At 46.0% G+C, this 22356-nt stretch overlaps 2 protein-coding genes across 7 annotated transcripts in view; one reads left to right on the forward strand and one right to left on the reverse strand.

The window, feature by feature from the left end:
* The window catches only part of SPATS2 (spermatogenesis associated serine rich 2), an 86461-nt gene extending 78285 nt beyond the window's left edge, over positions 1-8176 (reverse strand). The window contains exon 1 of one of the 2 annotated variants that reach the window (XM_078769433.1): positions 7682-8176. In XM_078769433.1, coding sequence (XP_078625559.1) covers positions 7682-7831 — 150 coding nt within the window. In that variant the 5' untranslated portion in view covers positions 7832-8176. The remainder of the gene's footprint in view (positions 1-7681) is intronic. The other variant, XM_078769452.1, reaches the window with a different exon arrangement.
* A 316-nt stretch (positions 8177-8492) lies between these two features.
* Positions 8493-22356, forward strand: part of FTCDNL1 (formiminotransferase cyclodeaminase N-terminal like) — an 84059-nt gene continuing 70195 nt past the window's right edge. Inside the window, exon 1 of one of the 5 annotated variants that reach the window (XM_068096545.2) lies at positions 8493-8636. In XM_068096545.2, the coding sequence (XP_067952646.2) occupies positions 8531-8636 (106 nt within the window). In that variant the 5' untranslated portion in view covers positions 8493-8530. Of the gene's footprint in view, positions 8706-9183; positions 9248-22356 lie in introns of those variants that run through there. The other 4 variants (XM_068096540.2, XM_078769466.1, XM_068096553.2 and 1 more) reach the window with 4 other exon arrangements.

Genomic DNA, 22356 nt, shown 5'->3' on the forward strand with positions numbered 1-22356 from the left:
TGCCGCCCGAACCTGGCGTGGAAATAACACCAGGCCGGGTCCGGCGGGGGCTCCGGTCGACGCGTCGGGACCGGGCGATGCGGCGTCGCCGCTGCCAGTCGCGCCGGCCCGGCGGCCTCCGGGAAGGAAACTGCGTCGCGGGCGCCAGGCGGGTGGGCGGGAGGGCTCCCGGCCGCCACCCCGAGCTGGCTCGCCGCTCCGGCGAGCTGGCTTGCCGAATCGATCTTGTCGGCCTCCTTGGCGAGGTCGCGGGGGTTCACGATGGTCATGCCTGCCAGGGCGACCCGTACCTGGGCCGGGAGCTGGCGAAGAAAAAGCTCCCGAAACAGGAAATCCGAGGGGTGCTCGCCGAGCAACGCGAGCATGTAGTCCATGCGTTCGGACGGGCGCGTATCGCCGAGCTCAGGAAGGTCGAGCAGGCGTCGTGTGCGCTCAGCCGGTGAGAGGGCGAAAGCGCCCAGAAGAAGTGCCTTGATGGCGTCGTACTTGCCGTCAGCGGGCGGGTTCTGGAGGAAGCTCAGGCAGCGGGCGGCGGTCGCGGAGCCAAGCATGGCGACCACGTAATGGTATCGCGTGGCGTCCTCCATTACGCTACGCAGGGCGAACTGGGAGTCTGCCTGCGCGAACCAGACGGCGGCATGTGCTTCCCAGAAGGTGGGCAATTTGAGGGACACTGCGGTGTCCATCGCGTGTCGTAAATTCGGGGTCACCAGTGAAGAGCAGGGCCCTTGCTTGAGACGGACGAAGTGACGGGCAAGACACAAACTCGTCCGAGAAGATGTTTATTGTAAAAACCAACTCGGGAACTCTAAAAAGCCCGTTTATTGGGCTGCATATATATCACAACCAGAAAGCACAACCGAAACCGAAAGCCACGCCTCTCAGGCGAGGCGCGCTTTGGTGGTCACGTGACCGACAGGTGCAAAGGATTATACCCGCACGCGCGGCACGCTTTGGTGGTCACGTGACCGGCCACCCCGGCGCCGTGGTTTGCCCGCCGGTTACGTCACCGGCTGGAGCAAGGAGATTCTGTTGCTGGTCTCGCTTGGGGGACCCATGGGTCGCTACAACACCAGCAAAGCGACCCTGCGTTGCTCGGCAATGCCGTGTACCTCTGTCAGTCCGTTAAAAATAGTAACTCTTTGAAGTCTTGTCCAAGTACGGAATTTAGGAATGCTCCAATCCAAGTACGGAATTTAGGAATGCTCCAATCCTAGTTCGGAATTTAGGAATGCTCCAATCTAAGTACGGAATTTAGGAATGCTCCAATCCAAGTACGGAATTTAGGAATGCTCCAATCCAAGTACGGAATTTAGGAATGCTCCAATCCAAGTATGGAATTTAGGAATGCTCCAATCTAAGTACGGAATTTAGGAATGTTCCAATCCAGGTACGGAATTTAGGAATGCTCCAATCCAAGTACGGAATTTAGGAATGCTCCAATCCAAGTACGGAATTTAGGAATGCTCCAATCCAAGTACGGAATTTAGGAATGCTCCAATCCGAGTGCGGAATTTAGGAATGGTCCAATCCAAGTACGGAATTTAGGAATGCTCAAATCCAAGTACGGAATTTAGGAATGCTCCAATCCAAGTACGGAATTTAGGAATGTTCCAATCTAAGTATGGAATGTAGGAATGTTCCAATTCAAGTATGGAATTTAGGAATGCTCCAATCCAAGTACGGAATTTAGGAATGCTCCAATCCAAGTACGGAATTTAGGAATGCTCCAATCCAAGTACGGAATTTAGGAATGCTCCAATCCGAGTGCGGAATTTAGGAATGCTCCAATCCAAGTACGGAATTTAGGAATGCTCAAATCCAAGTACGGAATTTAGGAATGCTCCAATCCAAGTACGGAATTTAGGAATGTTCCAATCCAAGTACGGAATTTAGGAATGCTCCAATTCAAGTATGGAATTTAGGAATGCTCCAATCCAAGTACGGAATTTAGGAATGCTCCAATCCAAGTATGGAATTTAGGAATGCTCCAATTCAAGTATGGAATTTAGGAATGCTCCAATCCAAGTATGGAATTTAGGAATGCTCCAATCCAAGTACGGAATTTAGGAATGCTCCAATCTAAGTAAGGAATTTAGGAATGCTCCAATCCAAGTACAGAATTTAGGAATGCTCCAATCCAAGTATGGAATTTAGGAATGCTCCAATCTAAGTACAGAATTTAGGAATGTTCCAATCCAGGTATGGAATTTAGGAATGCTCCAATCCAAGTACGGAATTTAGGAATGCTCCAATCCAAGTACGGAATTTAGGAATGCTCCAATCCAAGTACGGAATTTAGGAATGCTCCAATCCGAGTACGGAATTTAGGAATGCTCCAATCCAAGTACGGAATTTAGGAATGCTCAAATCCAAGTACGGAATTTAGGAATGCTCCAATCCAAGTACGGAATTTAGGAATGTTCCAATCCAAGTACGGAATTTAGGAATGCTCCAATTCAAGTATGGAATTTAGGAATGCTCCAATCCAAGTATGGAATTTAGGAATGCTTCAATCCAAGTATGGAATTTAGGAATGCTCCAATCCAAGTACGGAATTTAGGAATGCTCCAATCCAAGTACGGAATTTAGGAATGTTCCAATATAAGTACGGAATTTAGGAATGCTCCAATCCAAGTATGGAATTTAGGAATGCTCCAATCCAAGTACGGAATTTAGGAATGTTCCAATCAAAGTATGGAATTTAGGAATGCTCCAATCAAAGTACGGAATTTAGGAATGTTCCATTCCAAGTATGGAATTTAGGAATGCTCCAATCCAAGTACGGAATTTAGGAATGCTCCAATCTAAGTACGGAATTTAGGAATGCTCCAATCTAAGTACGGAATTTAGGAATGCTCCAATCTAAGTATGGAATTTAGGAATGCTCCAATCCAAGTACGGAATTTAGGAATGCTCCAATCCAAGTACGGAATTTAGGAATGCTCCAATCCAAGTATGGAATTTAGGAATGTTCCAATCCAAGTACGGAATTTAGGAATGTTCCAATCCAAGTACGGAATTTAGGAATGCTCCAATCTAAGTATGGAATTTAGGAATGCTCCAATCCAAGTATAGAATTTAGGAATGCTCCAATCCAAGTACGGAATTTTGGAATGCTCCAATCCAAGTATGGAATTTAGGAATGCTCCAATCCCAGTACGGAATTTAGGAATGCTCCAATCCAAGTACGGAATTTAGGAATGCTCCAATCCAAGTACGGAATTTAGGAATGCTCCAATCCAAGTACAGAATTTAGGAATGCTCCAATCCAAGTACGGAATTTAGGAATGCTCCAATCCAAGTACGGAATTTAGGAATGCTCCAATCCAAGTACGGAATTTAGGAATACTCCAATCCAAGTACGGAATTTAGGAATGCTCCAATCCAAGTACGGAATTTAGGAATGCTCCAATCCAAGTACGGAATTTAGCAATGCTCCAATCCAAGTACGGAATTTAGGAATGCTCCAATCCAAGTACGGAATTTAGGAATGGTCCAATCCAAGTACGGAATTTAGGAATGCTCCAATCCGAGTACGGAATTTAGGAATGCTCCAATCCAAGTACGGAATTTAGGAATGTTCCAATCCAAGTACGGAATTTTCCTCCTCTAGCATATGATGCAATGTTCATCAGTAGAGTCCCTTTATACAGAGAGTAACAACAACTGAGAATACGCCGCCATTTTGGGGCCAATTGTGCGGGACCACTGAACCGGCACATGCACAGTGCACTATGAGCTATGCGTGTATAATGCAATGCACCACTGCACAAACACGGGGCGGGTTAGGGAGTACGGTGAATGTTTTTATTTATTTATTTTATTGTATCGAGATGTCGGTCTATGAGTATTAGCTCCATTATGTTCCAGATTGCCTATAATGGGATATTAGTTTGTCTGAAAAAATGAGCGGTTGATGAGAAGTGACAAAATGGGTGATTTCTGAATCCTCATTATCGCGATGTTAGCAATAATAATTTGGGTTACTCACGATGCCTGGAGAGAATTTGAACATACTATGTGACAAGGTAGTCTTGTAACCTAAAATAATCTTTAACCTCTTCGATTAAGAGGATAGGAAAAGCGGGGTGGGGGGGGGGGGGGCGGGTATTAAAACACACGTGTGTTTTGTCTGAAAGAAATGAATTTAATGTAAACATTATCAAACTGTAACAAATTTAATGCGTTTTCAGAGCCAATAAACTCAAACATACACACAAACATCAACACATTAAAACACACATGCACACACACGGGATAAACACACACACACACACACACACACACACACACACACACACACACACACACACACACACACACACACACACACACGCTCTCGGTCAATGCACACATACTGTAAATTAACCTTTTCAGCTTTCTTTTCATCAGTTAACCACATTCAGCAACAGATCCAGGTACAATCAGAATAAATGAAACTTAGTCCAGCTGTCAAAATTGCAATATGTGATGAATTTTTTTTTAAGCATTTATCTCTACCATTTTGAAGAACGATACAAATTAGAGGTCTTGTGAGGGTTGAGACCCCAATATGAATAGCAACTTCCTGCTTTTTATCTTTACAATCATTAAAACTTTCATTGCATTATGTGGAATTTTTTGAGAACTTTTGTGTTCCCCTGAAAAAAAAAATGGCAAGACCAAATACAGGGTAAGTGGATATGCGACATGGGCAAGCTATTTCTTAAGATGCATGCACGAATACACAATAAAAGATGCATGCATGAATACACAATAATGCCAAACAGAGACTTCTTCTTTTTGTCCAGCCCTGTTGAATTTACAACATAACCATTCATAACCATTCTCTAGAAATGATTCCTAATACTAGCTATTATCAAACTGTTGGCATATTGTGAACTGAACGTTCTTTTTCTAAATAGAAATATAGAAAATACAGTACAATGTACTGTCAAGCAAAGTATCCAATGTTTCCAAACAAAAAAATTAACGGTTTTCACTATGATACTACTTGTTGCGGGAATTACTTGTAGTCTCTATAAGGTGAAAGTTAAATAATTCACTTTACTTTCTGAACGGGACTGAACAGCACCTTGACCTACCTCGCAAAGCTTTGAAGACGAAGCCGGCTTCCAGCCCACACGGCTCACTTTATTCTCCCATATTTTACGTCTATTCTTTGTTTTCTTGTGACGTCATCGGAGCACGCGCGCAGGGCACCCTGGGACACCTCGGCCATTTTGATACCCTCTCGAACAACGTCGTCAGCGGATTCACATTAAATAGTTTTTGTTCACGACCAGTCATGCCAATTTACGGCGTATTTCGTTGTTCAAACAGGCCAGGCGTTAGGCCAGGAGTTAAGTTTTACAAAACGCCCAAACTTCTACTGAATCAGGGTGAGGAAACAAGAAATTTAAGTGAAGAGAGGCGGCGTTTGTGGAAGGCTGCCATCAATCGCAGTGACATCCAAACAGAATCACAGTGGGATCGCACACCTGTCTGCTCCGAGCATTTTGTTAACAGTAAGTAAGAACATGTTTCATTGTATAACCATACAATTACTATAATCATTAACGATATTGAATACAATATTTGATAGCCTGAAGCTCGGTGTCCTGTGCTGCAGGCGTTGCAGCAGTGTTCTCGCTGACCCTCCCAGGTTTCAGTGTGGCACGAGAGGTAAAATATTTTGCACAAAGTTCCGGCATAACACATTTCTGGTGAAATTGGTTTGCTCTTTCCGACATCTTCTCCCAAAATTCCTCATCAACGAATATGCGCTCTTTCATGATCTTGTCGGGGCTCCAGACAATGAAATCGCAATACTGTTCTACAGGTAGTTGGTTGCAGGTTGACCCACTGCCCAGGTGTTCACCAGTTCACTGGTCCACGGCAAACTTAAACCGAATGTTCTGTGTTTGTTGGGCAACAATACGTAATATAAACTAGATGGCACCACACTCCACATGAACGTGACAAAACAAACAAAATTACTTTATAAAACAGACTTTTTGCGATCCGCATTCACCATAAACCAACGCAACAAATCAATATCAGCGCACACGGACAGATTAGCTTGGGTATCAAAATGGCCACCGCGCAATGCGAGATGGGTAATTTGAAGTGTGTACACAGAAACTGTGACGTCAGTGAAAACAAAGGATTGGGATCTGAAGGGAATCTGTACATCTTGAAACCCTTGTCATGTCTATTTGTGCATCCAAATGCACAACAACCCGGCATTTTCAGTGAACTAAGGCTTCCGTAGGTAGTCGAATCGATTGTACTTGCATAACACGCGAACGCGAGAAGTTAAGCGAACGCGAATTTGGCTCCAAAATGGCTCCCTGAGTCACGTGACCGTATTTTTCCGGATCGTCATGTCGTTACTCTCTGTATAAAGGGACTCTATTCATCAGTAGTCTCTTGTGCCGTGCGGAACAGCATCAAACCTTTGCGGACCTGGGTAAATCAAAATAGAACATATCCACTGCATCTCCCACGTCAGTCATGCCTGTCAGTTCCTCAGCCTGGTGTTGGCTTAATGTAGAGTCCCTGTATATAGAGAGTTGTGTCAACTCAAATTTGGACGCCATTTTGTGTCTAAGTGTGTCGGATTAGATATACATGTACATTCGCGATATGGGGTGATATATTCCAAACCTGCTAAAAAAAAATTTACTACACATATTTAGTCTTATTATTACATACAGGTGATATTTGTTTTGTCAAAAACTCAGCTATTGCCGTGAAAAAGAGCTGTGTGGTGATATTAAAAGTGGTATGGCAATGCATATTACAAGCCAACACTGCATATAAGAGCTAACATTATAAGTAAGACAAACCAATGCTGTCGTTCTCTGAATTTTAATAACTTTTAGAAAGGAGTGTGGGCATATCCAATATTTTTTAAAGGGTGCCGAGAGCAATTCCGGTGTAGGACTTCCAGCCGACATATAGTCTAACACACTTAAAACAAATTCTGTACGTGGTATTGCCATATTTCTATCATGTTACAACTTTAGTTTTATCGACATTTATATTCAATTTCCATTGTAATGATTTAACAAGCTGCAAGTCAGCTTCTGTCTCTGACATAAGGAAAACGTCATCGGCATCTAGTAAGATTGAAACGTTCATTTATTACTACACCCTTGCCCAGAACTCTGATGGATATTGCCTGATCGATTAATATGTTTCATAGCTGGCGACTTGGCTGCACAACCCGCAAAAAAATTGAGCAGGTCCCCCCCTAAAATTGCTTTTATGATTGCCGATTAGGCTAAAGATTTTAAACCAAAAAAATAACTTGCCTCGGAATAAGTTTTGAATGGACGGACAGACAACTGAAAACAAAACGGACCATGGGTTTCCCACCCCTATAAAATCAAAATTAATTCCCTCTGAAAAAGTACAGTGACATTGCCCGCAGACTACCCAACCGCAGACCAGGCAATGTCACTGTACCGGGACATTTCATCAATCGATGACAATATGCGGTCCGCTAGGACTACCCGAAAAAAATTGAGCAGGGTTCTTCCCACGGAAATGCATTTTTGGTCAGCTCCTTGAAGATTATAAACAAACACAAATCACTTCCCTTTAAAAGGGGTTTCAACGGACAGACAACCAAAAAAAAACCGAGCAGATAGAATTGCTTTTGAATATCGATCATCAAGCGGCGTGGGCCTACCTGGCAGAGTCTCGAGGAGTCGATCGCTTTCCAGCTCTTTCGTCTGACTTTCGCTTCCCAAATTCGTCTTCTGACTTTATCACTTGGAAATCTATACATCTTATATTTCCCAGATTGGTTTGAACAACCAAAAGCAGAACAACCAGTCATTTTGTTTGGCAATAAACAATATTCCCGTACCAAGCTGACGTTCACGCACGGTGAAGTTAGACACAAAATGGCGCCACGAAATCACGTGACCAGAAATCTCGGGTCAGCGCATGGCGCAACTCTCTTTATACAGAGGGCTTGGGATCCTCGGGCCGCCAGTTGCGAATCCCGGTCGGCCGTTGAATTAACACCAGGTAGGGTTGATTCAGACTTTCATTCTTCCGAGATCGACGAAATAGAGTACCGATGTACTGGTAATAGGGGCACAACCGCGTCCTTAACCAAAGACGCTACCTGCCGTGCTGAGTGCTGTGCAGCTTTCGAAAGAAGAAGAGGAAGTAAACTCCTCAAAAGCAAAAAATTATGTGTCCGTATCTAACACTGCAAGCTTCGAAGCTCAAACACAATACTTATCTTACCTATCGCTTTTCCCCCTATAAATACTTATTAATGAAGTATATTCTCCTTTGTACGAATTACCTGGTTAGATATGTTGATCTCGGATATTTTGGACGGTGTATATCATCCACGTCAGTTGGTTATGCTAGTAGTCTTGCGAAATTGCGCTAAAAAATGAAACGAAACAAAAGTCGACACCTTCAAAAATTTCTAATTCATCATAAAAGTGGAGAAACGGCTTTTACCTCAACATCTGGAAACTTTTTAAGTAAAACATTTTGGTTAGATTATTTATTGAAAATGGCAAAGGAATCGCGCTTGGCTGCTTCCTTGTGTATCATTTCAGCAGCGAGAGATCCGGCCGTCGTGGAGCGTGTCACAAGAGCGGCTGTTATCAGCCGAGATGGTACTCGAATCGCAATACCGCTTACGTTGCCACCTTGCGCTCATTTGAAAAGGTTGCACATTGCACAAGGTGTATTGTTGATGTACGTTCGGGAATGCTTTTGTAGACTATTAATGTTTTTATTACATCGAACATAAATCCGACGTACAGTATATAGCTTTGCTTCCGTATGCTATGTTGAATATTGTTGGCAAAATGTATTTGGTGGTTTTGTATCGATATTTCACGGTTATACACCGCCCAAAATTAATAGCTGCAATGTCTTCATCTTTAATTTCGGGGGTAAATGTTGTAGTGTAATCAAAATGAAGCATAAATAAGACATTTTCTAGGTAAAACTTGGATAACAAACCTATAGATTCTAAACGATTGGAGAGGGAAAGAGAGACGGATATTTTTTAAATTATTATATAAAGGGAAAAAACCCAAATCAATATAACATAAGATAAAAAACAAGGCATAAACAATAAATGAAAACAAAAGTCAAATCAAAAGAACGAAAAAACAACAGAAATCGCAATACAAAAAACAATAAATAATTAATGAATTAGTAGGAAGATTTACAATGACGTCATGCATTCAAGGCGTGTGCAGACGCCGCCATCTTAGAGGTAAGGACCAGTGTAAACAATACATCGACATAGCGTGGATTGTACCGTCCGAGTGATTTTCAATGCTTTTACTTCACGAAACCTGCAATATATGGTTGATCTGACCGTGACCAGCACAAGGGTTAACAGTTGTGCAGTGTTTGGATGTTCAAACAAATTAAATAAGGAGAAGTCGTTTTTCCTTCCACTATCATTGGTCACGGGCCAAGGATAGAAAACAAAATAACTTGCAGAGAAAAGGAATGCTCTGTCTCTGTGGATCGCTAACCCAAGACGAGAGTGTTTCACACCATTAAAACATACTGATCATATATGTTCTGACCACTTAATGTCAGATATTTTGGGAGTTTTTTTGTTTATGACAAATTTGCTTGATGATGTGTGGTTCGGCCTACTAAGTTTCGTGGAGTAGCCACACAAAACTAGGATGTGTGGAACAAATACTGTACATCTAACCAATTTTCCGACTGTTTTTCATTCACTGGTGTTAGTTAACAGACTGTGTTGAGAAGGAAATTTTGCAGTAATGACAAGACATACATAATGACCTTTTGCAAGGAAGAAATATTTATAACCATAATACACCATACATATAGGGATGTAATTATATTTGTACATATTAAAATAAAATTGAGTAAACGTGCATACTAAACTACAACGATCTGCTTGGAGAATGTTGCAAGAAAGTTGTCCAAGTTTCACTTGCTCTTGTCTCTTGCCGACATAAGACAAAGGCCATCATACTCATTGCATCATATGTCCTTCACCGAGATAGGTACAAACTAGTTGCAAGCTGACAAACTTTTGACTACATCAATGTCTTCCCACGTGCAAGCGCTTTGTTTAATAAAGAGATAATTCGCAATGTTGTGGTACGTCACTTCTGCCCATCTGCTCACATCCAAGGACTAGTCACTCATCGTTACTTCATAGAGGGGATCACCAACCAAACAATTTTTTTTCTCAATATTTGGCCTTCACAATGGGATTCAGAGTGTTTAATAACGTGGTTTCACATATTTCGACTTTTCATATACGTCTGTGTCTTTACAAGCAATTTTACTTCTCGCATTCAGTGTCACTCTGAAGATTATCTTTGTTTACTCACATATCACTTGCCCTCTGTGATGACTTCCCAGAAGTGAGAATCATGGGAAATGTGACTTCAGCTAAAACGATCTTAATAATAATTTCAAAAAATTTTTTATTATTTAAAAACCATAAACCAAAATGAAACCCACCCCGTGACAAAAGACGCCTATCTCTAACTAAATAAAGAGAAAGGAGAAACAAAGGCCCTTTTCCCACAAACCCCAAAATCGAACAAAGAAATGACACACTCAACAAAATTTCATCAAAGAGTCCTTTCTTCCTTTAAATATCACAATCTACAACTGGCTGTGAATCTCAGCCAGAAACATATGAGCACAAGACACGTTGAGGACCCTGTCCATCTCTAGAAATAATATGGGTAGATATGATAAATCAAACCAAAGAAAAATCAAGATCAAACAAAAGGAAACACCAAGTGCCATGGGAAGAACATGCCTTGGCATGACTCACCACCAGGAAGTCACTGACTGGCTCCCACCGAGTTAAGAGTCAATCAACCAAGATCACGGCCTGAACGGGTCTACAAGCACGCCTGCAGGAACACCCACAGTCTATCTGGGCCTGGGCGGAAAGCTGGGCCGGGAACTGCAGCTGCATGTGACTTCCGCCCATAACTTCGTGAAGTTTCTCACCAGCGGGACCCCCTTTTCTTACGGAAAAGCTCTGCCAACTGTATGGCTCTGGAGAGGGCTTTATGGCAAACCTGACACACCATTATTGCCAGCACCTCGCCTTGCCACCTGCAGGCTGTTGCTGGGCTTGTACCAATGGAGGCAGTTTAGGTTGTACCTCTATTCTCGCAGCCAACGTGTAGCTCTCAATGGAATCCTTTCACTCCTCGCCCTGTTAAGGCTGGAGTGCACCAAGGCAGTGTTCTGGACCCAGTTCTATTCCTGACCTTTGTTACGGATTCGTCACTTCCGTTGTTGTGGTTTTCATCCACTGTAAACATTTTTGATTCCATGTACTATTATTGTTGTCGTTTAAGGGAAATAGAGATTACTATTTTCAAAAGGTAAAAAAGTTAATGTTTTAAATGAAACCGGAAGCGGACGACGACGAAGAGGAAGAGGAGGAAGAGAAGGCGGAGCGAGTGAGTCGGACAAGAAGCCGAGCTGCTTCAAGGTCCTGAGCGAACGTTGGCGAACAAGGGTCACGTGTGAACTTTGGATTTCCTGGGAAAGGGATTCCTGCGACAGAGTTGTTATCACTGTGACAGATAAACCTGCGTGACAGGTTTTGTGGTTGATTCCGAGGAGAATCATCGGAGTGCCGTTACGCCACGAGAACGGGCCGTCGGCCATTTTTACCTCCCGCAGGATTTGCGCTTTGCTCAAGGTTTTTCACTTCGCTTCAACCATTTTCACCGCATTCAGACGTTAATCTGGTGTGTGTGTGTAACGTGGCTTTTGAGTTGGAAATCTGCGGTTCGCCGAGTGGGAGCCGTGGAACGTCCATACCCGAGGGTGTGATTTCCCAGTCGCCTTGAGGGCACCTTTGCGCAGCTTTGGCAGCGTGACTGTGACTGTCATCCGAACGGGATTCTGGTCTCGATTAGACATCGTTCTGACGATCACTGGAGCGGATCGACTTTGGCTTGATGCCGGAATAGAGACATTGGGAATGTTCTTCTTTTCGCTCACTTGGAGCACAGTGAGTTATATTGTACGAACCTGATGGTACCATCATAGGAAATATATATTGGTTGTACAATTGATTACTATTGTTGTTGTACTGTTATTATTGTGAGATCTTAATACAATACTTGTTTGTTGGTTACAATTGGTGTGGTTTCACCGTTGATCTTTGACATACAGAATAACACATCTTTCTGCCGTGACTCCTCTCGGGGCTCAGAGGTACACGGTGACCGGGGTTTGGGGAGGAGCACGTAACAGAAATTGGGGGCTCGTCTTTGCTGACAAAATCCCCAAATCTCGTCCGGGATAGAATTCCCTAACATTCCCAAATTTTTCAAATAAATTAGAAAATTTTTGTGTGAAGGTTAACAGGTGCTAACTAATAGTCACCATGGTGTTTGACACAGAAAAATTTGCGGCGTCCCCTAATGAGGCACAGTTCCAAGCATTAAAAAATCGGAACTCTTGATATTGGCCAAATATTTTAACTTGGAGGTCCGAGTTAATATGAAGAAAGCAGAGATGCAGACATTGGTGGTAGAATCTCTGGTGGGACAAGGAACATGGAAAGAGGTAGCCTTGGATTGGTTACCAGAGGAAAAAGGAAATGTGGAGCTCCAGAAATTGGAGATGCAACTGCAGAGCCAGGAAAGGTTAAAAGAGTTGGAATGGAAAGCTGAGGAGAGAAGAGCTGAGGAAAGAGCAGAGGAAAGGAGAGCTGAAGAAGAAAGAAGAGCAGAGTAAAGAGCAGAGGAAAGGAGAGCCGAAAGGGAGTTAAAGGAACGTGACATGGAGTATCAGAAGGAACTTAAACTCAGGGAGCTGGAATTACTGGGAGTAGTATCCATGTATCCAGAGAAGTAGTATCCATGCCGGCTAGTTCGACAACTATTCAGAACACTTAGGATGTTGGTAGGCATGTGAGGCTGGTTCCACCCTTCAATGAAAAGGAGGTAGCCAAGTTTTTTTTACACTTTGAGAAAGTGGCTCAAATGCTAAAATGGCCTGTGGGGTCCTGGACTATAGTGCAAAGTGTTCTGGTGGGTAAAGCTCAAGATATCTATTTGGCTTTACCGATTGACCAATGTGCAGATTATGAGAAAGTGAAGAAAGCCATTCTCAAAGCCTATGAATTGGTCCCTGAAGCTTGCCGGCAAAAATTCAGGAATGCCAGGAAGAGGGAGAGTGAGACCCATGTGGAGTTTGCCAGAATGAAGGAAACCATGTTTGATAGGTGGTGTGACTCGAAGGAGATTGGGAAAGACTTCAACCTGTTGCAACAATTGATCTTGGTGGAGGAATTCAAACAGTGTGTCCATATGGACATTAAAGTACATCTGGATGAAAAGAAAGTCCCAGAGTTGTATGAGGCAGCAACCGTGGCAGATGACTATGCCTTGACACACAGGATGGGGTTCCACAAACCTAACTTCCCGCCTAGAGTTAGCCAGGGGAGTTATGGTAAATCAGGGGCGGAGAACAAATATTCCTGGAGGCGGCCGAGAGATGACTATGGGGACAAATCTGAAACCGCGACTTTTAGGGATCAGAAGACTACAGATCCAAGACAGACCTATCTTTGGGGGGCCCGAGGCAGACCACGAGTTTTTCCGCCGGGCCTACTTGCGCTTTTTGCAAGAAACCTGGGCATTTGATGTCCCAATGTTACGCCCTGAAAAGGAAAAATCAGGAGTGGAATCAGGCTAGTGCAACTCCGAATGCATTGGCCAATGCGAGAAATCGTCCTTGGAGGACAGTGCCTTGTGAAGGTTCCCATGCCAAAGTTACGGCATCACAGAACAACCTTGTTCAAGAGGGTTACAAACCTTTTATTTCAGAGGGGTTTGGAGAGGGGTTTTTGTGTCACTGGATGGAGACTTAACGAACCAGAGACCTGTTAGGGCATTGAGGGACACAGGAGCACATCAATCTTTGATGCTTGAGGGCATTTTGCCATTGTCAGAGAAGACGGCAACTGGTGTTAGTGTTCTTTTACAGGGGGTTGGTGGCTATGTTAAAGCTCCATTTCATGTCATCCATTTGAAGTCTGATTTGGTGGCAGGACCGGTCACCATATGGTCACCATATAGTTCATATGGAAGAGAGTAGGTTATTTTTTTTTTTTTTATTTTTTTTTTTTTTTGTATACTGAATCGAGGCTCGTGAAAGAGCTAACATTTACTTCACAAACAAATCAACCAGACAAACAAAATATATAAAAAGAGGGAGCGGAAGACAAGATGGGGAGAGAAGGGGAAGCACACAAACACAACATTTGAGAGCAGGGAGATGTGTGGAAGGGAGAGGGCTTGGGGGGAGGAGGCGTGGGAAGGGGGGGGGGGGGGGAGGGAGAAGTATAAAACACAAGGACTTCCAGGACAGAAGTTGGTATTTCAAAAAAATGGAATTGGGGTGAAATTAGCGGGGGTAGAAAAGATCAAGGTTTTGGATGGGGGAAGATAAGAGATGGTTGTGAACAGCTGTTTTAAAGACCTGGAGGGTGGAGTGGGATTGAAGAGAGTGAGGGAGTTTGTTCCAGAGGTGGGAGAAAAGAGGAATGAAGGAGTGAAGGTGAGCAGAGAGTCTTGATTATGGCAGTTTGACCATAAGAGGGTTGCAGGCAGATCTTGTGCGACCTGCAGGAATATTTGCGGGACAGAGCCCAGAGAGAGCTGGGGGGGCAAGGCCAGAGAGGAGTCGGTAGAAGACGGAAAGACCACCAACCTGCCTGCGGTGAGTGAGTGAGAGGCCCTTGGAGTTAGCTTCATCGCGGGAGATTCCAATGATTCTGAATGCTTTGGTTTCAACAGCGTGAAGACGAGCTAGGTGTGAGGCAGGAGCACCAGCCCAGAGGGGAGAGCAGTATTCCATTGAGCTGCAGATGAAAGCCTTGTATGTGGTGAGGAGCTCAGGTGTGCCAAGGAAGGACTTCGCATGACGGAGGATGCCCAGTCGGCGACTGGCTTTGGAGGCCAAATTTGAAATGTGGTTTTCCCAGGAAATATCATGGCAGATAGTGAGACCCAAAAGCTTGAGTGACAGAACTTCTTGGAGAGGATTATTCAGAATGTGGATGGGAGGGTTGTCCAGTCGGTCTTTTCGGAGAGACATCGTAAGAGTGTGAGATTTGTCAGGATTGAAAGACATGTTCCACTTGTTTGCCCAGTCTGTGATTTTTTCCAGGTCTGCAGAGAGTGAGGAGGCTGCAGACTGCCGATCTGAGGGATGAAGAATGGAGCGATAGAGAGTAGAGTCATCAGCAAAGAGATACAGAGGATTTTCAAGAGAGTCAGAGAGATCATTGATGAAGACCAGAAAAAGCACAGGGCCCAGAACACTGCCTTGTGGAACTCCAGCCTGAACAGGAAGGGGAGATGAGAGAACCCCATTCAGGGCCACACGTTGACTACGACTAGAGAGGAAGTCCACCAGGCATGCGTGGAGATTTCCATGGATACCAAAAGAGGAGAGTTTGGTGAGCAGAGCGGGGTGCCAGACCGTATCGAAGGCACGTGATATGTCAAGGGAGACTGCTCTAATTTCCTGTTTGGCATTGAGGACCTCCATCCATTGTTGAGAAAGCAGAAGCAGCATGTCCAGAGTAGAGTGTCCAGGTCTGAAACCAAATTGATGATCAGAGATCAAGCCATTGGAGAAGAGGAAAGATTTCATATCTGAAGCAATGATGGATTCCATGACTTTGCTGATAATTTGGGAGAAGGCTGATTGGTCTGTAGTTGCTGGGATCTGTTTTTGCACCTTTTTTGTGCAAAGCGGTGATGTTGGCAGATTTCCAAGCAGATGGAAGATGACCTTGAGCAAAAGAGAGGGTGAAGAGAACAGAGAGAGGGAGTGAAAGAGCGGAAGAACAGGATTTTAGGACCCGTGGGCTGATGCTGTCAGGTCCAGTTGCAGAATCCGAGTCGAGGGTTGACAGAAACTTTTCCACCTTGGCAGGAGGAAAGGACACAGAGTCCAGGAGCAGCTGGGTACGACTGGGTACGGTGGGTACAGAGAGGGATGGGTTTGGGACACAAGATTTAGAGGCAAACACAGAGTTGAGGCATTCAGCTTTTTCACGTGCGGAGTCAGCCGTGTGGCCATTTGAGGTGAGGGAGGGGATGGAGGGGGAACAAACACCAGAAACAGATTTGACCAGACGCCACCAGGATTTGGAAGAGGGAGACAGATAAGAGAGTTCGGTCCTGAGAACGGAGAGATATTTTTTCCTGGCTCTCCTGAGGGTGGACACACACTTGTTTCGGGCTTTGTGAAAGGAAATGAGATTTCCTTCCGTTGGATTTGCTTTCCAGGAGACGAAAGCAAGTTGTTTCTGGGCAATAGCCTCACCACAAGATTCCGTGTAACATGGACGGGAGGAAGGGTATGACAACTGAAGACGAGATGGGATAAATCTGTGCATGAGAGAGAGCAATTTACTTTGGAAGAATTCCCAGGATGAGTTGATGTCAGAGGCGGTAGAGATGGGAGACCAGTCCAGATGATTGATGGCTGCTTGAAGACCGTGCCAGTTGGCCTGAGTGAAATGCCAGACTCGTCGACACTGAGGAGGCTCTCTGAGAATGGTCAGAGAGATGTCCACTTTAACAAGCACATGATCAGAAGAGCCGATTGGAGCAGAAGAAGAGCAGCAGACATTTTCAGAGAAGTTAGTCATAACCAAGTCCAGAAGAGAAGATGCTCCGTTGACTGAAATCCGGGTCGGGAAATTGACAGAATGTGTCGGTCCCAGTGAGTCACAGAAGTCCTTTGCTGAAGAGCCATGGCTGGTGAGAGAGGTACCCACACCCAGCCAACTGGCATGGTGACAGTTGAAATCACCACATATGAGGAAGAGAGAGTTGGGATGGGTAGATAGAAGTTGGTCCATATTCTCAGACAGCGAGATGTAGATGGAGTCATCACTGTTTGGTGGACGGTACAACACACATATGAACAAAAGGTGGGAGCGAAGGGGAAGCCGTAGCCAAAGGTATTCCTGGGGGTGAGGTGGAGAGAGGGCAGTGCAGGGCGAGTGAGGAAGAGAGTTTTTTATAAAGATAGCAACGCCACCTCCAGGACGAGGCTCAGGTCCCTCATACCGGAGGAGGGAGTAACCTGGGAGAGATACCAAGGAATCAGAGACATCATGAAGGAGGAAAGTTTCTGTTAAGCAGATCACGTCTGGTTTGTCAGAAGCAACCTGTATGGAGAGATCAGACAAGTTTGAGCGAAGGCCCCGGATGTTTGAGGTCCATACTGTTAAGGAAGATGAAGGGGGAGCATCGGATACAGAACAGGTGGGCGGGGGGGGGGGGGGAGGTAGCGGTAGGGTAAGATGTGGAAGAGGAGGAAGAGGTAGGGAGAGCTGTTGAAGGTGTGTCAGAGAATACAGAATAGCTTGGAGAAAGGGAAGAATGGGGCGGACAAAAGGTTTTATGGTGATTGGGAGAGGCGCAGTGAGGTGTTATTTGACGAGGGGGAAGAGCGAGGCAGAAGGTTGAGGGAGATGAAGGTGAAAGTTGGAAGGGGGAAGAAGCGGGGAGGACGCTTTGAGGAGGAGGGGTGAGAGGGGAGTCTAGGAGGGGAGGAGCCAGGGAGAGTCTCGGAGGGGAGGGGTGTGGGGGGAGATTTGAAAGGAATGGGTGATGGGGAAGATTTGGAGGGGAGGGGCAAGGGGGAAGATTTGAAAGAGATGGGTGATGGGGATGATTTGGAGGGGAGGGGCAAGGGGGTCGATTTAGAGGGGAGGGGTGATGGGGAAGTTTTGGAGGGGAGGGGTGATGGGGAAGTTTTGGAGGGAAGGGGTGATGGCGAAGATTTGGAGGGGAGGGGCAAGGGGGAAGATTTGAAAGGGATGGGTGATGGGGAAGATTTGGAAGGGAGGGGCAAGGGAGAAAATTTGAAAGAGATGGGTGATGGAGAAGATTTGGAGGGGAGGGGCAAAGGGGTAGATTTGGAGGGGAGGGGTGATGGGGAAGTTTTGAAGGGGAGGGGTGATGGGGAAGATTTGGAGTGAAGGGGTGATGGGGAAGTTTTGGAGGGAAGGGGTGATGGGGAAGATTTGGAGGGGAGGGGTGAGATTGGATTTTGAAAAGTGTACGATGAATGGGAAACGAACATTTATTGCAAAATGAGTTTCTTGAGACATTCGAGTCAAAAATACTGTTACAGACGCGGCTTTTAGATGTTATATTGACCGAGCGGTGGTGTATTTAACCGCGTCCGAACAGTTACTCCCCGATTAAAACCCGATTCCACCCGACGTTGACCAGATCGCCCCACAGATATTCAATCGGGAAATCTCTAAAGCGACCGAAAGAGAAGGAAAAAGAAGAAGAAGAATACGGAGGAAGAACAGATTTATTATACACACACAGCAATGGATGGAAGAAGCAGTAACACAGCGAATGGTTAACTTACACTATTCATTTTTACTTAGCCCCAATACAAACGAACAGGACAGGACGTTCACACTTACACAGGGGATAATTGCAGGCAGGTAAGGCTTGAGATGGATCGCTTGGTCGGGAGCGCGCAGTTCGCAATCCCTCGCGGTTTTGGCGGGAAACCCTCCGTCGGGTATCCACCGCGGTAGACGTCCCGCGCTGGTTCGGCACACCTGCTCCCCTTCTTGGGGCGGGGCCGTCTCCCTCCTTTCAGCGCGTCTCTCCAAAGCTGGTCTCCTTGCCGAGTACCTCTCCTCTTTGGCTTGGAGCGTTTCGCATCTCACCGCCTCTCTTTGGTGCGGCCTCGTTGCTCCTCTCCCAGGGTCATCTCCAGCTCATCTCCAGTCATCTCGACATCTCTCATCTGGTAAAGCAGTCCCTTGCAGTCGCTTTTATCACCTCGAGCGAAATCAAGCCGCCGACTCCGAGGGCACGCCTACCGGGTCACTCACCGCGGTGTTGATTGGCTGTTAGGGCTGGTTCACTCCTTGCTTCTTATGACGAGGTGGAGACACGCCTTTCTTCCCCAACCTTACCTCGTGGCCAATGGTGGTTTGAAGAAAACCAGCCAAAATGCGGAAGGCCATTGGAAGGGAGGTTTTGGGGAAATTGGAAGGGCCTACGCTTATTTTGTTTGATACAATGCAAAGTCAATCTAGTGGGAAAACACATACTTAGCCTACATGGAATAAGGAAATACACTATTTAAAAGATATATCGTGACCTGCGTGTATATTTCATGCAATTAACTAGGACGCTGACTGCGACCATTATTTACATTACAGGGTGGTACCGTACGTTTGTAACGTTCACATTGTAACGTTTCCATTGTAACGTTTTCACATTCATTACACTTCCTCCAAAATTGTTACACTTCTCAAAATCGTTACACTGCACCCCCCTTTCTTCAGGTCCGTCCTCGGGCCTATTAAACTTTAACTTAGTGTGGCACGTAGGTGTAATTCCCTCTACAATTAACCTGACCCTGAGTGTGACAATTTTAAAACACAAATAAGTATGTCCCCCTATTGCATTGCATCCTGTCTAACAGACTCAAGCCCACAGCTAACCGAATTACGGAATTATTCTCACACTATACATTTACGGTGGGGAGCATTATTTACAATGACGTGATTTCTTATTTACAACGCAACCCAGGACCTGTGTTTTTTTTTTTTTTTTTTTTTTTAGGGAACAAGAGAAAGAAATTCCTGTTGGGAGGGAGGAGACAGCACGCATTGCATCGATGCACCAGTACCAATACCACCAAAGCACCCAAAAGCACCCAAACACCACAAAGCACCCAAAAGCACCATCCGGTGCGGTCACCATGGTTCATAATAAACACAACAAAACAACTGGTGGTGGTCTTCTCTTTCTCTGCTGGGCCGATGTTCTTCCCGACGTCTTCTGGCTTCATGCGGCCTATTTGGACATAATAAAAGGCACAACTTGCGTCCATTTTTATTTAGGGCCTCCGGGGCCAACTAAGGGTGGTCCACCTGTTTGGCATAGGTGCCACCTTACCGAGGTCCGCAAGCAAGATTCCCTGGCCACTATGGCCGGTTTCCAACAGAGGTGCCCTGCCCCAGAACCTGGGGTCCATCAAGTGGTACTTGGCCGCAGAACAGCGGTCCATAAAGTGGTACATCAACGCAATGCATGCTGGTTCTGGGAATCTCGGGCGCACAATGGCCACCTCACGCACGCTCCCATCGGCACCCAATGGCGCACAGGTCATGTGGGAGACAAAAGAAAGACAATTGAGCGAGGGGTAAGGTCACAAGGGTGCACGTCAATAAGGCAATGCAAGGTGAAATGCGTACGGAGGGCGAAGTGAGAAAGCTCGTCCCTACCGTACGTCACCCCCCTGCCACCTATCCTACCCTTACCCCATATGTACAAAAATCTACCCATTTACAAATTCGTCACTACTGTCACGTCTTCCCCATATTTCCCCTATACCAAATTCGTCCCCACAATCCCGTTACTTCAAAATTTGCCATCACCAATTCATCATCAATCCTCATAAGGAGGGAGAGATGGAATTACGCACAATGTCACACCCACGTCATGATGTGTCTCACAATCCAAACATTTGCATCATAAAAAAATAATCAAAACATGGCATGGTGTGGAGTACCTGTCACCTCAGGTGAGTGGATGCAGATGGTGCGAGGAGATCCTTCATCCTAACTATTTTCTAAATGACTTTAACACACTTTACACTACCCGGGGTCTCTCCCTGCCAATCCATTGGCCAACTTACACTATGGGTTCTAATAACCAAATCCCATTGCCCAACTGTGGTGCTTCTCAATTTGGGGTCTCACTCCCCCGATTCATCTCCCGGTGCTCTAGCACAATTTCTGGGCTGCGACGTGTACCTCTCCCAGCAGGTCTACCCACCTGCACACCTCCACCACTGTAGTTGCCACCCGAGCTTACCTAGCTCCTCACCCTAACCTAACTAACTGGGGACAGCCCCTCTCCTGGCTCTGTCACCCCATGGTGCCCTCTGGCACTGGGCTACCCGGGTCCGTCCTCCGGATCCTCGGGCCCCATCCACACAACTACTACCGGCTCCCAGAGCCCACCTGCGGCCTCACCTGGCCGACATCCTTACAGTGGTGGAGTGCCCAAACCAACTACACACACTAACAGGCTACACGCCCAGCCATTTCCACAACACCAACGCACCCATCCACATACCATTCTGTCACCCGCACCACAGATGCCAATATCCAACCACAATTTACCTGTACCCTCTACCTAACACTTACACTACCCGCCCCGGGTATCCGCGATGGGGGTCCACTCTTCCCCCATTCACACCTTCGCACCATCCACTCCACTCCACAATTTCCACCATTCTCACTCCACGACCATCCATTTCAATCCTCCAGACCATTTATTCCATACACCTGTCTTTCATTCACCTGTCGTTGCACACCTGTGCAATCCTACCTGGTGCCACCTGCACCCTCCTCCTCTTCCTGGACCAGTTGGTCAACACAACACACAATCACCACTACTCCCTCATACACTGCTCCACACACCTGTTCAGTTGCACACCTGTGCAATCACACCTGTTCAATCACACCTGTTCAATCCTCACACACACGGCATCATCTCAGCTAACTACTCCCCTCTGAAACTTGCGCTTCCCAGTCGTCCCTTTAAACTATTGCGCTCCCTCGTCATTATAATCCACACCAATCTACCTGCGTCCCCACTACAGGTATCAGTCACTAACTAAACTTAACGTCACCTAATGTCATCTTCTAGGGCCCTATCCATATAACCTAACCCACCCGGGCTAGTTTTCACTGCCATACACCCCATAAACTATAGCTCCTTTGCCCCACGTCTGTGAGGGATGACAGCGTTGCCATCCCACCACATCGGGGGTCTTTCACTATCAATTTTGTTCGTCCAGATTCCAACCAATTCAAAAATTTTCCATTTACCGCCAATTCTACTCACTTTTCTAAATTTCGTATCAATTCACTATCACTATCACCATCACCCGTCTACTTATTACATCCTCTCGGTGCGCCAATTCACGTCTACAGCCCGGCTTCGTAGTTCGTACAGCCGAGCAATGAACGCGGATTCTTTTGTGCCGGCGGCTGGATGCGTCCCGCATTCGGGGCAGGGCCGGGGGCTTACCCGGGCCGAGATCCCACGCACCACCTCGGCGTGGAGCCATCCAATGTCCCGATCTCGACCTGCCGGCACGTCTCAACAAAACGTGGTCGCCATAACGACCCTTCCTATCCAGCCGCCCGCTCCGCCTAGTGGAGCCCGGCCGCGGCCGTTCCACGCGAGGCCCAGCGTGGATCGCGCACGGCGGTCCTTTCGAACCCGCCGTGGCTCGGATCCCCGCTGGTTCTCGCGGCACGCG

This window comes from Myxine glutinosa, chromosome 1 (assembly GCF_964187855.1).
Source record: "Myxine glutinosa chromosome 1, kmMyxGlut1.1, whole genome shotgun sequence".
Classification (NCBI taxonomy): domain Eukaryota; kingdom Metazoa; phylum Chordata; class Myxini; order Myxiniformes; family Myxinidae; genus Myxine; species Myxine glutinosa.